The sequence below is a fragment of the Argiope bruennichi genome, chromosome 10 (genome assembly GCF_947563725.1).
Source record: "Argiope bruennichi chromosome 10, qqArgBrue1.1, whole genome shotgun sequence".
In the NCBI taxonomy this organism is placed as follows: Eukaryota; Metazoa; Arthropoda; class Arachnida; order Araneae; family Araneidae; genus Argiope; species Argiope bruennichi.
The window spans coordinates 14,676,043-14,695,268 of record NC_079160.1 but is presented as its reverse complement, the minus strand read 5'-3'; the positions used below and the strand labels follow the sequence as shown (position 1 = coordinate 14,695,268).

The 19,226-nt window shown below is 31.4% G+C and overlaps 1 protein-coding gene across 1 annotated transcript in view; it reads right to left on the bottom strand.

The window, feature by feature from the left end:
• LOC129989427 (cGMP-dependent protein kinase, isozyme 1-like) overlaps positions 1-19,226 on the bottom strand; it is a 104,866-nt gene that overhangs the window by 34,742 nt on the left and 50,898 nt on the right. Inside the window, exons 3-5 of the mRNA XM_056097967.1 lie at positions 15,470-15,639; positions 9,955-10,068; positions 1,327-1,432 (exon numbers count right to left, since the gene is read on the bottom strand). Coding sequence (XP_055953942.1) covers positions 1,327-1,432; positions 9,955-10,068; positions 15,470-15,639 — 390 coding nt within the window. The remainder of the gene's footprint in view (positions 1-1,326; positions 1,433-9,954; positions 10,069-15,469; positions 15,640-19,226) is intronic.

The window sequence follows — 19,226 nt, the reverse complement described above, 5'->3', positions numbered from 1 at the left end:
ACCTACCGACCTGGTGCGAAATGATCGTTCAAAACAAAAAGATCCTTGACACGAATTATGAATATTCTGGAGATTCTACTTGAATTAAAACATATCCTCATTGATTAAACACGATTGTGATTGAATACATTAGCACTTCACAGTGATTTTTCTGAACACTTTGTGTTCTAATTTCCCATTTTTATTTTATTTTAAGTGTGTTTTTATTTCATTTTCTTAACTACGTATGATTCTGCTTTATGCTAAAAGAATATCGATTAATTTTACTCTAATAAGTAAGTTTCTCTCCTGGTGATATAATAACAACAACAAATGAATTTTGAGAAATCAATTGGTAATCAGAAAGTGAAATAAAGACATAGAAGATCTATATTAATGAAACCTAATGAAAAAATGTTTAAAGTCGATCCGAGCCCCCGGTCTGAAACATCATAGTATTAGAGTTGATTCTTTTATCCTTGTTTTTCCTTTAATATTTACTTTTAATTATATAACAACGTTAAAATGCACACACATACACAAAAATGTATTCGATATCGTTAGTACAGAAATCAAGCATGAGCATAAATCAAGTAGCTAAGATTATTAATGTAAAATACATGCTAAAAATTCTTTTTTAATGTATGAAAGAAAAATTTTTTTATTATTATTAATACTAATATTAGTGTAATAAGAAAAGTTAATGGTTTGAGTTTGAAGTGGTATAAAACTGTGCAATAATATGGTCCAAAGTTATAGGGGAAATATAGATTAATTTTTTTAATTAAAAATCTAATATATATTTTGAGAAATTTTTTTATAGAGTACTAATTCCTCAAGAAGTAGTTATATATCGAATTTGACAGCTCTCTAGAGCCATCGGTCTGACATACATAGGGCTTTGAACCTTTTTTTTATATGTCATGTGTCATCTACAATTAAAATTATAGATTTAATGTTACTAATAAATATTGTCATGTTAACAACATTATATTCTATTTACATTCAAATGGCATGTTTATAATGAAACTTTTGTGAGCAATACTAAAAATGATATTCTATCACATTTCATTTATCAATATAACTTTACGATTTAGTAATTGAAATTATTAAAAGACACGCAAAGCTTTTAATAAGTAAGCAAAGTGCAATATTTATCTAAAAATGATATTTAACAAAACAAAAGTGCGCGATTGGTTGGTTTAGATATGGATTTGTCAGGATTTTGTCTTTCCAGAATACATTAGATACTCACAGTACTTTAATTCTAATACCCTGGACTTTAAGATTTCCACAACAAAAATGATATGGTGCATATTTTTACATATTAAAAAGAAAAAACAATACCTTTTTAAGAAGTTTATGTTCTCCTCTTGTCGTTGTATTCCCGTGACCACCATAATAGTTTGAAACGCTCGCCTGTCCAACACCCACAGCAAGGCATCGCTGACAGCTGGAAAAGAAGTAATCAATTACATATCCGCATTTTATTTCTTGGGCTTTTCGTACATGAAGTTATACGAGGAGAAAATACTGCAATCGTCAAAAAATTCGACTTCAAGATTTTGAGGAACCTAAACGAGCATTTTTCTAAATTTAGACGTCCCTAACAAATCCATTTTTTACTTTCTACTACATGGAGAAAGTATTTCAATCGCCTAAAAATTAAAATTCGAGATTTTGACGAATCTCCATGTTTTGGCTTCTGTGAGTTCGGAAAACAAATTTTTGGAAAATGCTTGTCTGTCTGTGACAAAGATAATTCGAAAACGCTTTACGCTATATAGATAAAATTTGGTATATGGTCTTCACACCAAATTTGCAGACTTCAAGCAAATTTTGAGCAAAATCTGTTGAAAGAAAATCCATCTGTCCGGCTGTTTGCTAATAAGTTAAAACGATAACTACAAAACGTAAAAAGATAAATGGATAAAATTCGATTCACAGATTTACACCTACAATGTAAACACCTATCAAATTATCAAGTCCAATTAAGGGTTATTACCACATGCTAAATTTCATTAACATTGCTCAGTGAGTTTTTGAATTTCCTTTTTTACAGACAGATAGTCTCAAAAAAAGGTTTTTGTTTCAAGGAGGTCTAAAACGTAAGAATTAAAAAAAATCTAAAGATCGAATTTTTTTTACAGTTAAAATATTTTCTTTGTATATGAGAAACATACATGCACTTTCATACTTGAGAAAATAATTTTTTTTTTGTACTTTCTAATCTTTCTAAGGTTGTTCTATCCGTTTAAAATCATTCCATACTGTTCCGACCTGTCACTGTGCTGCCCTCTTGCGGCAAAGGGAAAAACACTTCAGTGTATCGTGTAGCGTTAGCGAGTGTGTGTGCGTTAGCAAGGCTGCGCCTGCTATGCAATGATGACCAGAATAAAAGGAAAAAGAGTCCAAATTTATTCTTGTGCTGTGATTATTTAATAATGTGAGAGCTATCGACATAAATTTAGTGCTTGTGTAATCATATGGTCCGTCGAGCCGGAGTGGAAATAGCGATCAGCGATGGATTACTTTTTTTTTGTGTGTGAAAATATGCGAAGTGGATTAGCGCAGGCTTAGGAAACGAAAGTTGTAGCTTGAGTGGTGTTTTCTGTTTCTGTTCTCTGTGTTTTCGCGTATTCTCTCGTCCCAATTCTCAAGGATAATTATTGTGGGTAAGTGTTCAATTACTTAAATTTTCATTATGTCTTTGTCTAGTTTGAAGAAAGACGAATTAAAGAGTTTGTGTACGGAATTAAATATTAAATTTGCATCTTCCGCTAAAGTTGTAGATTTGATAAGTATAATTGAGAATAGTGACATTTATAAGCAAAGAATTGAGGTTGTGAAAAATTTAATTAAAGAGATTTCAGACGAAAGAAGTAAAAATTCGGATCAAGCCGAAAACGAAAGGCGTTCATTAGAACAAAAATTGGAGATTGAAAGGCTTTCGCTTTTGCGTGTAGAGAAAGAAATAGAGCTTTTAAAACTCAAATCCTCATCGTGTGAGCTTAACGATAATGAACAGAGTTTTAGTTTAGAGAATTTAATTAAGAGTATCAAAGTTTTGACGATTCCTGTTCCCAAAAATGCTGAATGTTTTAATCTCTCTTTCAATTCGCTCGAAAAAGCTTTCAAAACAAAAGCAGTTAGTGATAAATTTAAAGCGGAAATTCTATTAAATCTTTTAGGGGATAGAATTGGCAATTTAATGGTTTATATCAAAGAAGAAGAGTTGAGTGACTATGAAAAAATTAAATCTATTGTCTTAAAACAATTTCAACCAACTTATCAAGAATGTCTAAAACAATTTAAAAGTGCAGTAAAATTGCCAACAGAAAATTATGTGCAATTTGCTTCAAGAGTTAGATCTGTTTTTGAGTATTACATTCAACTTCGTAATGTGAATGATTTTTCTAAATTGTGTGAGTTAATGGTTTCTGATCAGATTTTTAGCACTCTTCCTCAAGATTTAAAAAGTCATATCAGTATTAAACAAGGAGAATCTGTTTTTAATGTGCAGGAATTAAGTAGAGAATGTGATTTATTTGTCGCTTCTAAAACCGAAACCAAAACCAAAACTGAGTGCGTTTCGTTTTCCCGCGCAATCGTTACGAATAGAAATGAGCAAAGGAATTTCGGTAAAGGAAATTTTGAGAATCGTAATAGAAATGTTTCTAAAGTGTTCTTATCGAATACTAATTCTAAATGCGTTATGTGCCAGAACAACCACTCAATATTTAAATGTCAGGAATTTCAAAAACTTTCTGTTAGTGATAGAGTTGCATTTGTGAAATCCCAAAACTTATGTTTTAAATGCCTCTCACCAATATGCAATGTGAAAAAGTGTTCTGCAAGAAATTGCTTTTGTAATAAACCTCATAGTAGGTTACTTCATTATCCCAGAGAGTTTGATCATTTCAGTGGGAGTGGTAAAAACGAAACTAGTACCATAGTTAATAAAGGGGAAAGTTCAACTTTAAACCCGGAAATTAATTCCTTTTATCCAACTTCTTGCGCAACTAATGAAAATGTGCAATCGACATTTTCAGCTACGAGTACGGTTGAAAATAAACAAATGAGAACTGTATTGTTAAGCACGGCTAAATTTTATATTCGAGATAAATTTGGGAATCTGCAATGTGTTAGAGGGTTGCTGGATGTAGGAAGTCAGTCCGATATTATGACTTCGGAGTGTGCAAACAGATTAGGGTTAAAACAAGAAAAAATAAATGTAACAATTTCATGTTTAAATAATTCCTCAATGACTGTTACCAAATTTATTAAAGCTGAAATTTCAAATGCTGATAAGAGCTTTAAGCAAAATTTTGAGTTTCTTGTTGTAGATAAAATCACTGAGTTAACCCCAATTAAATATTTAAGTGTTAAAGAACAAATTCCTTCTAATATTAATTTGGCTGATAATTTTATGGTTCCCCAAAAAGTTGATTGTCTCCTAGGTGCTAAATCGTTCTATCATTTGTTGAGGCCAGAAAAGATCTACTCATCAAATGCAGAGTTGTTTTTTCAAAATAGTGTTTTTGGATTTTTGGCTTGCGGTAGTGTAATGGAATTTGATTCCCCAAAAATTCATTGTGGGTTAATTATTGATGAAGATTTAAACAATACCATGAAAAAATTCTGGGAACTAGAAACTGTTGAGTTAGAGACCCCTAAATCCCATGAGGCAAAAATCGCTGAGGAACATTTTGTTAAAACTCATTATAGAGAGCCTAGTGGAAAATATGTAGTCACAATCCCACTTAAAGAGGAACCTAGTTGTTTAGGCGAGTCTAAAAGTATAGCATTAAAAAGATTAAATTCACTTTGGAGTAAACTATCTCGTGATAAAACTTATTTAAAATTGTATGAAGAATTTATTAATGAGTATGAAAAGTTGGGACATATGAGAGACGTGACGCATGAAACAGAACCAGAAACAGTGTATTACATGCCCCATCATGGAGTATATAGACCAGAGAAAATGACCACTAAGCTTCGTGTAGTATTTAATGCATCTAGTGAAACTACGAATGGAACATCATTCAATAGCTTACAATTTAATGGGGGAATTGTGCAGGAGGACTTAATTTCAATTATGATGCGATTCCGCAAACATCCATATGCATTTATTGCGGACATTGAGAAAATGTATAGGATGATTTACATTCATCCCAGTCAGCGAAACCTACAAAGAATACTTTGGAAGGACAGTGAGTTTGGTTCAGTGAAAAAGTTTGAACTGTCGACAATTACTTACGGTACTACTAGTGCCCCATTTTTAGCTACTCGAACGCTAATTCAAATTGCAAGGGATGAGGGACACAATTTTCCCCTTGCAGCACCCGTTGTTGAGAAAGATTTTTATGTGGACGATGTGCTATCTGGTGCTAAGACTTTACCCGTATGCATAGAGATGCAACAGCAGCTCACTTCCATGTTAAAACGAGCTGGCATGAACTTGCATAAATGGCGAGGCAATCATCCTCAGTTGTCTAACACTTCTGGATGCAACTACGACTTTGCAGACTGTGATAACAAAACTTTAGGTGTCACGTGGGACCATACTAATGACTGTTTTTGTTTTAAGGTGTCCATAACTTCAACGGATGTTCATACTAAACGAACAGTTCTATCCACAATAGCCAAGTTGTTTGACCCTCTGGGCCTCCTTGGTCCTGTGATTTCACTAGCGAAAATCTTTCTACAAAAATTGTGGCTTCTGAATCTTCAATGGGATGATCAGCTTCCTCCTGAAAATCGTAGTGAATGGGAGAAGTTTTCAACCGAGTTACAGTGCATTAACAACATCAAGGTGAGCAGATGTATTCTTCCATTTTCCGACGTCGAAGCTATAGAGCTTCATGGTTTCAGCGACGCTTCTGAAGCTGCCTTTGGAGCTGTTGTGTACTGCAAATCCCAAACACCTGCTGGTGAGGTTGTTGTCAAGATAGTGGCCAGTAAATCCAGAGTGGCTCCACTGAAGAAGCTCACGATCCCTAGATTGGAGCTCTGCGCTGCTGTGCTGCTGGTGAAATTGATGCAGCGTATCCAGTCGGCTCTTCGACTGAAAGTGTCCAATACCTATTACTGGAGCGATAGTATGATTGTGCTGTCATGGATTAAAAAAGAGACGTCCCAGTTAAAAACCTTCGTGGCAAACCGTGTAGCCACACTTCAAGACCTTTCGTGTCAGGAGCAGTGGAGACATGTTTTATCAGGTGATAATCCAGCTGATCTTATCAGTCGTGGTGTAAATCCGTCCAAAATGCTCAAGAGCAACTTGTGGTGGGAAGGCCCTGCCTTTCTAAAAAACAGTGAATATCCGTGCAGAGAAATCTCTGACACTGTGATAAAGGACGATGTAGACTGTGAACTCAAAAAAGTTGACTGTGAAAGTGTTTTAGTTACTACATTGAACAATTCATGTGTTACTGATATTCTTAATTGTAGTAATAGTTATACTAAAATATTGCATGTAATAAGTTATGTTTTCAGATTTCTCCACAACTTGAGGAGTCCAACTGAAAGGAGACTGGGTCCCTTGAAAACAGAGGAAATTAGGAAGGCTGAAACCTTCATAATAAAGGAAATCCAGAGTAGGGAATTTTCAGAAGAGTTAAGGTGTTTAAATAAAAATAAACCTTTTCTTGGCAAAAGTATGTCATTGGATGAAAGATTTAATATTATTATGGATTGATGAAAATTGTACAACTTTCGATTCTGTTTCACTATTATGGTAATGTGATAGAACTGCTGTTTTATGGAAATTATTCTGTTATAGCAATTTTGTGAAACTGTTATATATTAACTGTTGAACTGCTTCATAGTATTGCATAAGAAATTGTGATTTAAATTAATGCAGCTATTTATATCAAACTCATGTGAAAATTGAATATGAGATTAATATCTGTTAGTAATATATAGAAAAATATATTTATTTAGTTATGCATATTACTTACTTTATTAAATATTTTCTATTCTCTAGCTTTATCCAAGTGGAAGGTAGAAAAAGATAATGTAAAAATCAATGAATTAGTGCTTCTTAAAGATGAAAACCTACCCCCTCAAAAATGGGCATTAGGTAGAATAATTGAGTGTTATCTGGGTGAAGATAAAAGAGTCAGAGTTGTAAAAGTTAAAACTCAATCTGGAGTTTATAAAAGACCCATTTCAAAAATTTGTATTTTACCTATTGATGTGTAATCTTATATTAGTGTTCTTTATTGTGTGATTAATGTTATTACCTTGTAATGTGTAGTGTTTAAAATCTGAATTTGTGTGTTTTTATTCAGCATTGTGCATTGAATTGTGATATTTCATAGTTTTTCCTTGTGTGTGTGTGTTGACAACATTATGTCAAGGCGGGCGGTATGTTCCGACCTGTAACTGTGCTGCCCTCTTGCGGCAAAGGGAAAAACACTTCAGTGTATCGTGTAGCGTTAGCGAGTGTGTGTGCGTTAGCAAGGCTGCGCCTGCTATGCAATGATGACCAGAATAAAAGGAAAAAGAGTCCAAATTTATTCTTGTGTTGTGATTATTTAATAATGTGAGAGCTATCGACATAAATTTAGTGCTTGTGTAATCACATACTTTTATTTGCAATTCATAAGAGAGCCTGAAATATTGCTGGCGGATCACGAATTTACTCGTATTATAAGGATGGATCACGATATAATTCGTGTTTTCATTTCGTGTTGCTTATCTTTACTCTCATTCCACTTGTAAACTCGGGATTCCCCTGCAATGTATTAAAGTATGGTTTATTTAAAGAATTCAAACTCGATCTTAGTAATAGTTACATGCTGAAAATTATTTTTATTCACTTGAATGCGAAGTACACAAAAAGCGCAACAAATTGTTATTTGATCTTATTTGAAAATTTGAAATTTTGGTTCCAATCGTTCGAAAAGAAAGTAACCAAAGTGCAAACTTAGTTTTCTTATTTATTCTAAGAAGTACTAAATGCGCCACATTGTATATCTATATCTGAAGGAGGAGAGACACTCCCTCTTTCATCCTGCCATCTTGCACCTGTCTCTAATTCTGATTACAGTTAAAATCAGAGATTTCGTAACTGTAAGGTATTGGGGAAAGTTCCCAATTTTCATGCACGATGGAGGGAATGGCACCTTTATTTGAAAGTATTAGTTAGTAAAAGTCTAGAGGAGATGGCTAACTATGGCTTTCTGCTGGCTATCAGCGTTTACATGCTAAAAAAATCCTTCAATGAATTTCAACAATAGTCGTTTTGATACCCGACTCCTACAATGAACTGTAAACAACTTTAAAAAATTGAAGCCCATTTTCTAATTTTTTTTGACAAGTTGAAACAGTTCTCATACTTTATGAAAGGATAAGACAGTCTTACTCTTGAATAACCAGTGGAATTTTTTGCCATAATTCCTTTTTTAGAGCCTGCCTGTTCACGAAAAATTTGACAGGAGGATATTTCTGAATTATATTAGTAACCTACAAGAAATTTATTTGCTACAGTCATTCATCGAAGATTATTCTGTTGTTGTTGTTTATTATGGCACTTGCCACGGACAAGCCCGCTATTACGAAGATAGCGATTTTAAGCCGGAGGGGGAGCGTCTCTTGTTTTTTTATAGTAGCGCCAACTAGGGCCAAGAGAACGACTTAGCTACACACGCATCACTCATTCGCTTGCACAACCCCTTTTTAGAGGAGGTCACATCCACACATTTCACAGATAGAACAACAACCATGCCCAAACCGGGACTCGAACCCGGGGCACGCAGATCACGGGGAAGACGCGCTACCCCTATGCCAGGACGCCGGCAAGATTATTCTATTAAAACAATAGCACATCAGAAGAACAAATTAATCATATTGAGAAATCATAAAAGGGAATTTTTAGTAAATGAGTTAAGATCGCTGAAATTTGGAATAATTAAATCGTTTCCTAAAGCAGTAATTCCAGGTGCGATATAATGTATCATAATTTTGTAAATAAAATGTTATTAAATTATTTGAAGGGTTTAAAATAATAATAGTGCAAGTCACTTTAAAAAAGAATTAATGTGCTTTAAATTTTTAATTACTTTTAAATTTTAATCAATTCACGAATTTAACTCTGTACCTCTATGTTAAATATGATTTCAAGAAACCATTAAAAATATAACAACACAGTATTTTTTTACGGTATAATTTTGCCAGTGCATTTTTATTTGATTTTTTCTAAAATTAAAATATTGAAGTACTTTAATTTTTGAAAAGATAGGAAAATGTTATGCATTATATTATAATTTCGATTCGTCTATTTAACGTAAAATATAAATATTAATTATTAAATAATTGAATAATATTTATGGATTTACTTTTGTCTGAGCAAATGATTGTTAATGTGGAGTATAAGAGTAAAATTAAATATTCTACATTAAATTATATGTTTTGTTTATTCGAATATTCAGATAAAATGGTAAAAAAAATCAAAACGATATAACGTATTTAGAAGATTGAAATAAAAATTATTGCCAATTTTTTTTTTATCTGCAAATACTGCTGCTTCTTTAAAATAACATAAAACGTAAATTTGTTTTTAGGTCTCTTTAACTTGTAGAAATCCCATTTTAGGTCATTTTATTGCTTAGGAGAAATTTTGGACAATATCTTAAATTTAAAAAAATTGACATCCAAAAATTGTAATGCTCTGTCTTAGAGGTCCCGTAGATTTGAAATCACTTTTCACATTAAAGTTGCAGTTATGAAATGTTATTGATAAATGACCTTGATGATCAATGTCGAAATATCACTACTAAATTACCTGCATCAGATCACTGAAACCTTTGTTTGAATAGTGAGCAAATGTTGCGAAAAAAGAATTTGGATGTAAAATTTTGAATGAAAATAGAGTGCTGCAAATCTAAAGTTCAGTTAGATGAGTTGACATTATCAGTATCATTTTTTATATTATTGATATATTTTGTTGAGCATCGAAACGCTGCCTACCTTTAACAGTTGCTGTTCTTGTACAGTTGTAGAGAATGGCCAGCTCTCCAAATGCTTTTCCGGGTCCCATTATTCCCAGCACCGTTTCACCCTTCCTCACTTCCAACTCTCCTTCTGAAAAGCGAAGAAACAAAGTTACAGTTACAACACATATTTTATTTTAAAAATTTGTTAGATTAATTAGAATAATATAACTTCAATGGAAAGCAATACAGATCACAAATTTCATGCATTTGAAGAAAATCCTTTGTAATGAAGTTCACAAATCTTTTAAGATAAATCTATGAGATAATATGTGAATTAAACTAGATATTTCTTTTCAATTGTATCATTAACTCTACTATTTTTACGATTTCCGTCGAATTTTTTAAAAGCTTGAAGTATAAGTTTGTAAAATTAAAAATTTGGACCATCAATAAGTTACAAGATTTTATAACAAACTTCGACTAGATTTTAAATTTTCAGGAAAAAAATATTAACAACAAAACCTTTCCTTGTTTTAATTTAACAATAAGCAAATATCTGGCACCTAAAGGTAGGAATATATTTCGAATGTTTGAAGGAGAGCCAAAAGTTAAAGTATTTTTAACTTGAAGTTCAATTTCAAATAAAACATCTGTTCAAACATACACAAGATATTGCAGTTCTAACAGTGGGCGGGTTTGAAATTCAGAAAATAATTTCTAGAAAGTAGTCACTGAGTTAAAACTCTGAGGTAAACAAATTTAAAACGAATCAAACAAAAATTCTAAAAACATGAGAACCCAAATAAATTCTTATTTCAAACTCATTCAAATTTCATTTCCAATAAAATATCAATGCTGAAGTAACCTAAATGAAAAATAGAGAATTAAGAAAAAAAACTTTTTTTTTAAATTATCGTTTAAATAAAATAGACCATATTTTTAAAACTAATAACACTTTTTTGTCATGCAGAGAAAATTCCAAAAATTTTGTAGCAGAAGCATTACCGAATTATACAGAAAACAAATTTTTCTTCTAAACATACTTTAAATGAAAAAGCAACTTTATTAAAAAATGCTGATATTTTGCTTTTTAGGTATTTTTTAAATTTAGTAATAAAAAAGGTGCTTTTGTTAAATTAAATCATTTAAAATTTGCACCAAAAATACTTTTATTGTTCAAAAGATTTAAAATTTGTACCAGTCACTTAAATGCTATATATATTTCTTACAACGTAAAAAAAAATGATACAAAAACCAAGAAACACCTCTTCGAATGAAGGTTGTATTTTCGATGCAGCTGCTTTATTCGAAATAAAACACTTTGATGGCTTTATCGTAACATTCTTGTTGCCCATTCTGGTTCGCATCGGCACAGGAAAAACCTCTGAGGCAGAAATTCAAAATAAAAATCTTGCGTCATCTGTTCCAAAATAAACATTCGAAAACCTCAGAATTCACATAGCGCATTTCACGCACGCAAATTTATATACAGGAAGCACTGGACATGGAATCAACTTGATACTACTGTTTGATAATAAAGGTTAAATAAATTTGATTGTATCAGTTTCTGAAACTTTTAGACAAAGAATAAATTTATGTCGCTGAGTTATTACTATTTAAAGTGTTTATATCTCTAGTGACTTATTCCCTAAAACATCTTCGATCGTTTTTCTGAGTACTAAAGTGACTGTGTTTCACGTGAGTAATATATAACTCATCGAGTTAAATTTCCAGAACAAAAATAAAGAACATAAAATTAATCTGTTACCTAAACACAAAATTATTTTAACACGTCTTGGTATACCTACTTAGTTAAAAGAATGAGACTGCATGTTGACATCAGTTTGAGTCATATTTCTACTTTCACATATCCTAATCTTCAGATGAACACCTAAATCATGAATTATTCAAGATGGTTTTATTTTTGATTATTCATTCATTTTTTTTTGTTGAAAATCTTTCTTATGTTTTAACCTTACTAAATCAAATAATTGCACGTATTTAAAAATGCTTTATACTCGTTTTGGTCTATTTTTACCCAAAAATAAATTTTATAATATGAAATCATCAAATAAAATCATTTTAAATCCAGTCTAATATATTTCAAAAAAAAAATTAAAAAAAGGAGACGATTTTTTTTTTTCAAATAAATAATTTTTTTCTCGAAATGTTTTGCTGGCATTTGCTTTATGGTCAGGATATCTGTAACTTACATAAATTAACGTCAGATATTTGGAGTTCAATTGAAAAAATAACTATTTTTCCAAACGTGAAATCACCAAATATATTTACATATTTTTTCTGTCCATATTATTTCTTTTTATACAAAAGAGAAAAATTCAAAATTTTTCCAACTTTATAATATGGCACTACACATGCAGTTAGCTTAGTCACATATTTGAAAGATTTACAGAAATCAAAATTTCTGCATAACACTTTATTTTGGCATCATTGATGGGCATGGTGCAATGAGTAGCGCTTTCAAGTGTAAGAAAATGCACTTTTTGGATTTATATTCTATTTAACATTATAACTTTGATTAGTTTAGCATAACTAACAACTTAACATAATTTAACATTGGTTTGACGAACTTGTAATGTCATGCTGTCTTTCAAGGTGATTAGATAATCATATTTCCGTTTTAAATTCACTATCAGATAAACTAATACCCTCCCCCCTCTCTCGAAAAAAAAAAGACATGGAGTGCTATTCTGGGAACGCAGTGGTGACCCACCCGGAAATACGAGGTTATTATTCGTTTCATAATTGATGGCGTAGAATTTATTGAATATATAATAAGTAATAATGTAAGGAGGGGCTACATCTCGAATGAATGCAATGAATTACAAGTGATTATGCTGATGCCGTTATGAAATAATAAAATAAAGAAGTTTTATCCGATATCTGTATGTAGTAATACCTCAAGTTATTTTTATGAATATCCTTTGATATAGTAAAGTGTCTTCCTTTCTATGATTTTTTCCTTCATTTTATCAAAATATTAAATTTTCATTATATTTATATGCTTCATATAATCCAGTCTGAACTATGCTTCACCATTGCGGTATTTTATAAACTCCATGTTATGAATATTAATTGATGAACCATAACAGAAGTCCATTAACTCCCATCATAGAATCAAGCAAAAAATGGGAGGGAAAAGTTAATTTGAACATTTTCCTTCTTGTTCTAGAATTGATCACATGATTGTACTATCATTACATTTTAATCCTACATCAGCTATATAATTGTCGTAGAGCTCTAACGAAGCCATTATGTAAATGAAATTTCACGTCACTTCTTCGGCAAATCTCTGAATAACTCTTTCATCTGAAATTTGAATATTTTTGAAAGGAAAGATCAAGATTATGTTCTACATAAAAATTTTAAAAATTTATCAGGAACTATTGATCTTTTTTTTATAGATACAAAAAATTTAAAGTAAAATTACATCCATATTGATAATTTTATTCAAATAAACGCCCTTACTTTAATTTATCAAACCGATCAATGCATTTTTTGAGAGATGGGAATTAGTTATGACGGTATTAGTTACTTTACTCCTAGAAATGTATCTGATTTAATTTTTCTGCCGCATGTCATCATTGATATCCAGAAAAGAAATAATTACAGTCTGAAAGACGCAAGTCTATTGACATATACAGGGTGATTATAAATGAATATCCAACCTTATTGTTAATGAATTGTAGGCCTGTTAAAAGAGGAGGAAAACAAAGTACAACCTTATTGTTAGTTGGAAATGAAAAAATAACAGTTGAATGCTTTAATTCAACCCAGTTATAAATGATCAACGTGAGCTCCTATAGAAATACAGGTAAACGTGTATGGCAATGGTTGATTTTTTTTTCAGTAGGTGATTCCTGAATCCTTTCTGTAAGCTTCACATCAGGTATGGAGAATACGGATGAATTATCATGCCCTTCAATATCTTATTTCTATAGGAGCTCACGTTGATCATTTATAACTGGGTTGAATTAAAGCATTCAACTGTTATTTTTTCATTTCCAACTAACAATAAGGTTGTACTTTGTTTTCCTCCTCTTTTAATAGGCCTACAATTCATTAACAATAAGGTTGGGTATTCATTTATAATCACCCTGTATATGTCAATAGACTTGCGTCTTTCAGACTGAAGTTATTTTTTTTCTGAAAGTCAGTGATGACATGCGGCAGAAAAATTTAATCAGATACATTTCTAGGAGTAAAGTAACTAATACCGTCATAACTAATTCCCACCTCTCAAAAAATGCATTGATCGACTTGATAAAATAAAGTAAGGGCGTTTATTTGAATAAAATTATCAATATTATATATCAGTGATTATCAAATTATCAGTGATTTTTTTTCAGTTTTTTATCCTTTCCTTAGCAATTGACGTTGATGAACTTAAGACATGCATATCTGCAGGCTTTCAAAGTATCAGACTAGGGATGCTGAAAGAGTATGGGATGAGTTATCGCTCTGTCTTGATATCGCTTATATTTTTGAAAATACATATAATGAATACTTATAACTATGTAAAATTTTAAATTTCCAACTGTTATTCTTAACTTTTTATGAACAATAAGGTTTTTATTATGTTTTGATTTCTTTTAATATCCTTGAAAAGATGGGATATTAATTAATAATCACCTTGTATTTAACACGAATAAGCCAAACGAAAAGTATAGGAAATCTTACTTTTCAATGAATTTTAAATTTTGAGGTATTATTTTCTGTATTTCTAGACCAAAATTTTCATTTTAAAAGGAAATTTTGAAATTTCATTCCCTCATGATCTAAAAATTAAACGTTATTATTCTGCGTTTATAACCGAATAATATTAATAATAAGGTTTTCAAACGCGCGCTTTTATTACTGTGCTAAAAAGTTTTAAATATTTTGTAATAAAAAATATGGATATCTAAACAAAACCATAAAAACATAAAGCGCTAATAAAATATGAAATTTTTGACCATGTTTATAAAAATTTTAATTTTTTATGCGTGCTTAATATTTTTTTTTCACTTTTGATATTCCTTGCGAATCTACTTTATTACAATGTTTTCAACATTTCTCTCTTTTGATTTTATTTCGATATCCATCCTTTTGTTTTAAAAAGTTATTTTTTACTATTCTAATAACCCACAATTGTTTCCAAGTTTACACTTTTTTTTTCTTTTTTATTTTAAAACATTTTATAATCCATTATTTTGTAAAAAGTGGAATTCGAAAATCAACTTTTCTGAAATTTGCTACTAATTATCATCACTGCAATGGAATGAAAATTTTAATTAAAATAACAATAAATGTTAAGTTTGTTCCAAAAATATTACAAAACTGAACTTTTATCAGTAACTTGTAATTATTTAAAAAATGCAGACTTCTAAGACATCAGGAAGTGAATGTAAAACTAAATACAAATGTCATTTTTCAAACCTGAAACATGTAGAATTAAACAAAAGGGTGCAAAAACAACAACCACAAATCCATTTTATGATAATGCATTTGTTCAAAAATTATTCGACTTCCTTCTTAGTGCCTCCTACCTGCAGAGACGTAAAGGTGCCTTCCGGGTTCTCCTTCTCGAATGACGAGGGAACCTGCGGGGACCTTTTTCGAGTACATGCAGTCCACGATCTCCTTCACCTGGCAGGAGGTGACCAAATGCTGCAGAAAGTCGTTCCCCAGAATCGCATCCTTGATCAGTTGTTTCCACCTGCAAAGGATTCAGCAAAATTAGTATATTCATTGCGAGCTCCAACAAGTGGAAGAACAGGGGTGCAATTTTAATATGATAATGCATCAAGTGTCATCGATTTGCCGACATTAGGAATTGTTGGAGAAGGATCATTTGGGTAAAACAGTCTACGATTACGAATATCATACTCCTCGAATGAATAAGAGAACACCAATGTTAATACAGCGATGTCACTGGACATGTTGCTTTATTAAGATTCCAAGCCAGTATTGCTAACCATAACCTTATTCTGAGTGGTGTAACTATCAGGGCTCCATATTCTTCGGGAGTCCCGACGCTAGTTATTAAAATTGCATAGCTACACAAACTGTTATTGCTCATCCCTCTAGGATAGTAAAATGGAAGCATAAGAGACACGACCCTCTTCTGCCTTGTTACACCTATGTTTGTACCGCCATTTCATATTTGCTGCAAAACTTTTGATGATGCCTATGCAAACTTTCAATATGCAGCTTATAATTTGATATAGAGATGTTAATTTTCGCTTAAAGCACCTTACCATTAGTACTTGATATACCATATGGATATGATACATAGTATACTATCTGTTATACTAGATTTATTATTTTGTTATAATAACAAAAATCTACATAGAAAGAATTGAATTTCATGTTAAGAGTTGTCAGTTGAGTCAGGCTCTACCTGGATGTCACTGGCCTAAAATTGGATTTAGCTATTTCTTTAAAGACAAGAGTTCAAATCAATGATACAGTAACGACAACATGTAAATGTATTTTTAAGCGTAGACGCCAATTTAATGCATTGAAACTTTTGGGCTTCTCTAAGGAGATTTCGAGACAGAGTTTAAAAAATCACGCCCTAGTGTAATTTTATATTTCAATTGAAATATTTTTTATTTACTAACAAATGCATCTTTCTCAGCAAATTGAAAAGTTGTTTCATTATTTATAAAAAATAATTTAAAAAAAACACAGCATTCATCAAAACTGGAAATTTTGCGGAAAAAAATGTAAAACTTACTCAATAGTTACGTGCCAAAGAGCAATTGATCGAAACGTTCGGAAAAGCCCGAACAAACTACAGTAATTTTGAAAGCTTTTGCGGAGGTCTCTGTTTACAGTAGTACGGAATCTCAGTGTTTGTCTCCTGTCGTCAAACGACTTTTTTTTCTTTTCAACTGAGAATAACAGATAAATTTCGTTTTCAGCCCTTTCCGGAAGCCATTGCCCTTGGAAATTATTTAAAGAATGCAGCTGTTCTTTCTGTCTTAATATTCTTTTTACGGTACTCAAAAATACCTAGGTAGCATTCTAATAAAATAAAAATATATCTTTGATGATGTTTTAAATAAATCAGAAAAAATAATTAATGTAACATTTAAATATAATTTTCAAATTAATTTTTTAAACTAGGCAATAATTGCTAAGACTTCAGTTATTAATGGTTTAGAATTTTGGTAAACTTAAAAGTAAAATGTGGTGAATTAATTTCATAACATTTGTAGAATTTATTTTTGATTTCGCCTTTTATTCCATTTTTATATTGTTAATACTATTTTCTTAAAAATGAAAACAGTATAAAAATAATTTCACTTTAACTTATGTTAAAATCTAAAAATAACTCATCTTGAACGAATCATTTAAACGATTAAATTGCAATGCAGTCCTAGAATGCATTTCATTGAAATGAATTTGATAAAATAAATTTCAAATAAAGACTGATAAATTTTTATATTTGAGTTGCGACAAAGTCGATACACTATTTATATTAATATAAGCTTAAAACGAATATACTCAACCCACAAGTTCAATATTTGTCAAAGGTATTAAATATTTCGTTGTTTTAATATTAGACATTGGTGCATTGCTATCTCAAAGTAATTATAAATAATTGGATTTTTAAAATCAAATTATGTGTTCAAATTGATTTTTAACCTTTTGTCAATTTTGCAGTTATTCTTCGCATTCTGAAAATTAATAAGATGCATAATAATAATAAAGGGTTGTTATAATGAAAGGGATCCTATCAGACTCATGTAGAGACCTTTTGGTAGATTTTATGTTGTTGGACATATATGTTATTTGGACTGTGGAAAAAATAAATCTGTAATAAAAATAAATAATTCAAAATTCTATCGCATGGTGCAAATATAGTGCAAAAAGAAAAACAAAATGTTTCTTGAGAAATTACAACAGTATAATGGATTATTCTTTCTTTGAATTTGAACCGAGTTCGTATACTTTTTCAAAAGTACGATCTTTTTCCCACAGCCGGAGATCATAGGAATTCAAGACTGGAGAACGAGAGAGTCAAGCAATCAAAAAATGTTTCAAAATTACCCGATCACCACCAAAATGGGTACAAAACAGTTCCTCATTTTGTCGGACAATATGGGATGTTGCACCATCTTGCATGTAGTCCCTAAATATTCGCGTTCTTGTAAGGCAGCAAAGATTTATTGCCGTAGAAGTTTTTAGCAACAGGCACCCGTGATGGGACAATTTTTTGGCACTTAAAGAATGTTTTTTTGTAAGGAAAAGTGGCCAAAAAGGAAATAAACTGTAACAACACACTATATTGTAATGCAATCAGGAAGCAAAAGTTTTTTGCGTGCAATTTTAGGGCGCACAGTGCTCCAGTTCTGGTTGATATTGCTCTATTTAAAGTAAAATGAGTCTCATATTACAACAAAATGTTCCAAAGTCATGCACTGTCTGCAGATTTTCTGGCTAGAAACCGGTGAGCAAAATAAGTGCGTTGTTTCTGGTATTGAGGGTACAGATTTTGCACCTTGTGACCCTGATATGAATAGCATTTAAAAATAAATATCAGATCAGATGACACCGCACGAACATTTGCCGAAATTAATTGTGAACTGAATCTTTTTTTATATACAGCTATAGTGACTTCTTATATGCTTTTATTTGGCCTCTTCCTGACAGCATACTTAACACCTTTATCCCTTCAAATTTAGTATTTCATCTTATTTAATTCATTCTTCGATAATATGCATTGATATTCCCTCAGTGCAGCTAAACCGTTACTGAAGTTCTGATAAAGCAACTTGATCAGTATAGCTCGATATTTTTTTTCTAAAGGCATGGTGAAGAATGGTTTTAGAGGGCTAAGAATGGATTCATGGGAGGCTTAGCTCTGAAAGAGATTTATCCCCAGTAATGAGATTATACACTGAGTGGCCAAACTATTATGACTACTTGGACTTACGCTGAGATCGGCCATAACTTCACGTTGTTGTCGTTAGAGGGCGAGATAGCTATAGAAAGGGAAGGCAGGACAAGTGAAGGATGCCAAGAAATGAACAAAAACTGTGGTTTTGCTGAATTTGAATTTAAAATAAGAGTTTAGTAATAAGTTTTTGGATAAATTTTTTAAGTTGGTGGTAGACTAGGGCTTTATATATGAACCTGATTGGCTTGATTGAATTACTTTATAAATATTTTTGATAACGTGATGTTGTATTTCTAATGTTTTAAGATTAGTTTGGTAGCATAACCCCATGCAAGGTACGCATATATTAATACTGGTTACAAGTGCAATTACTAGAATTTTTAAACGTTCCTAAT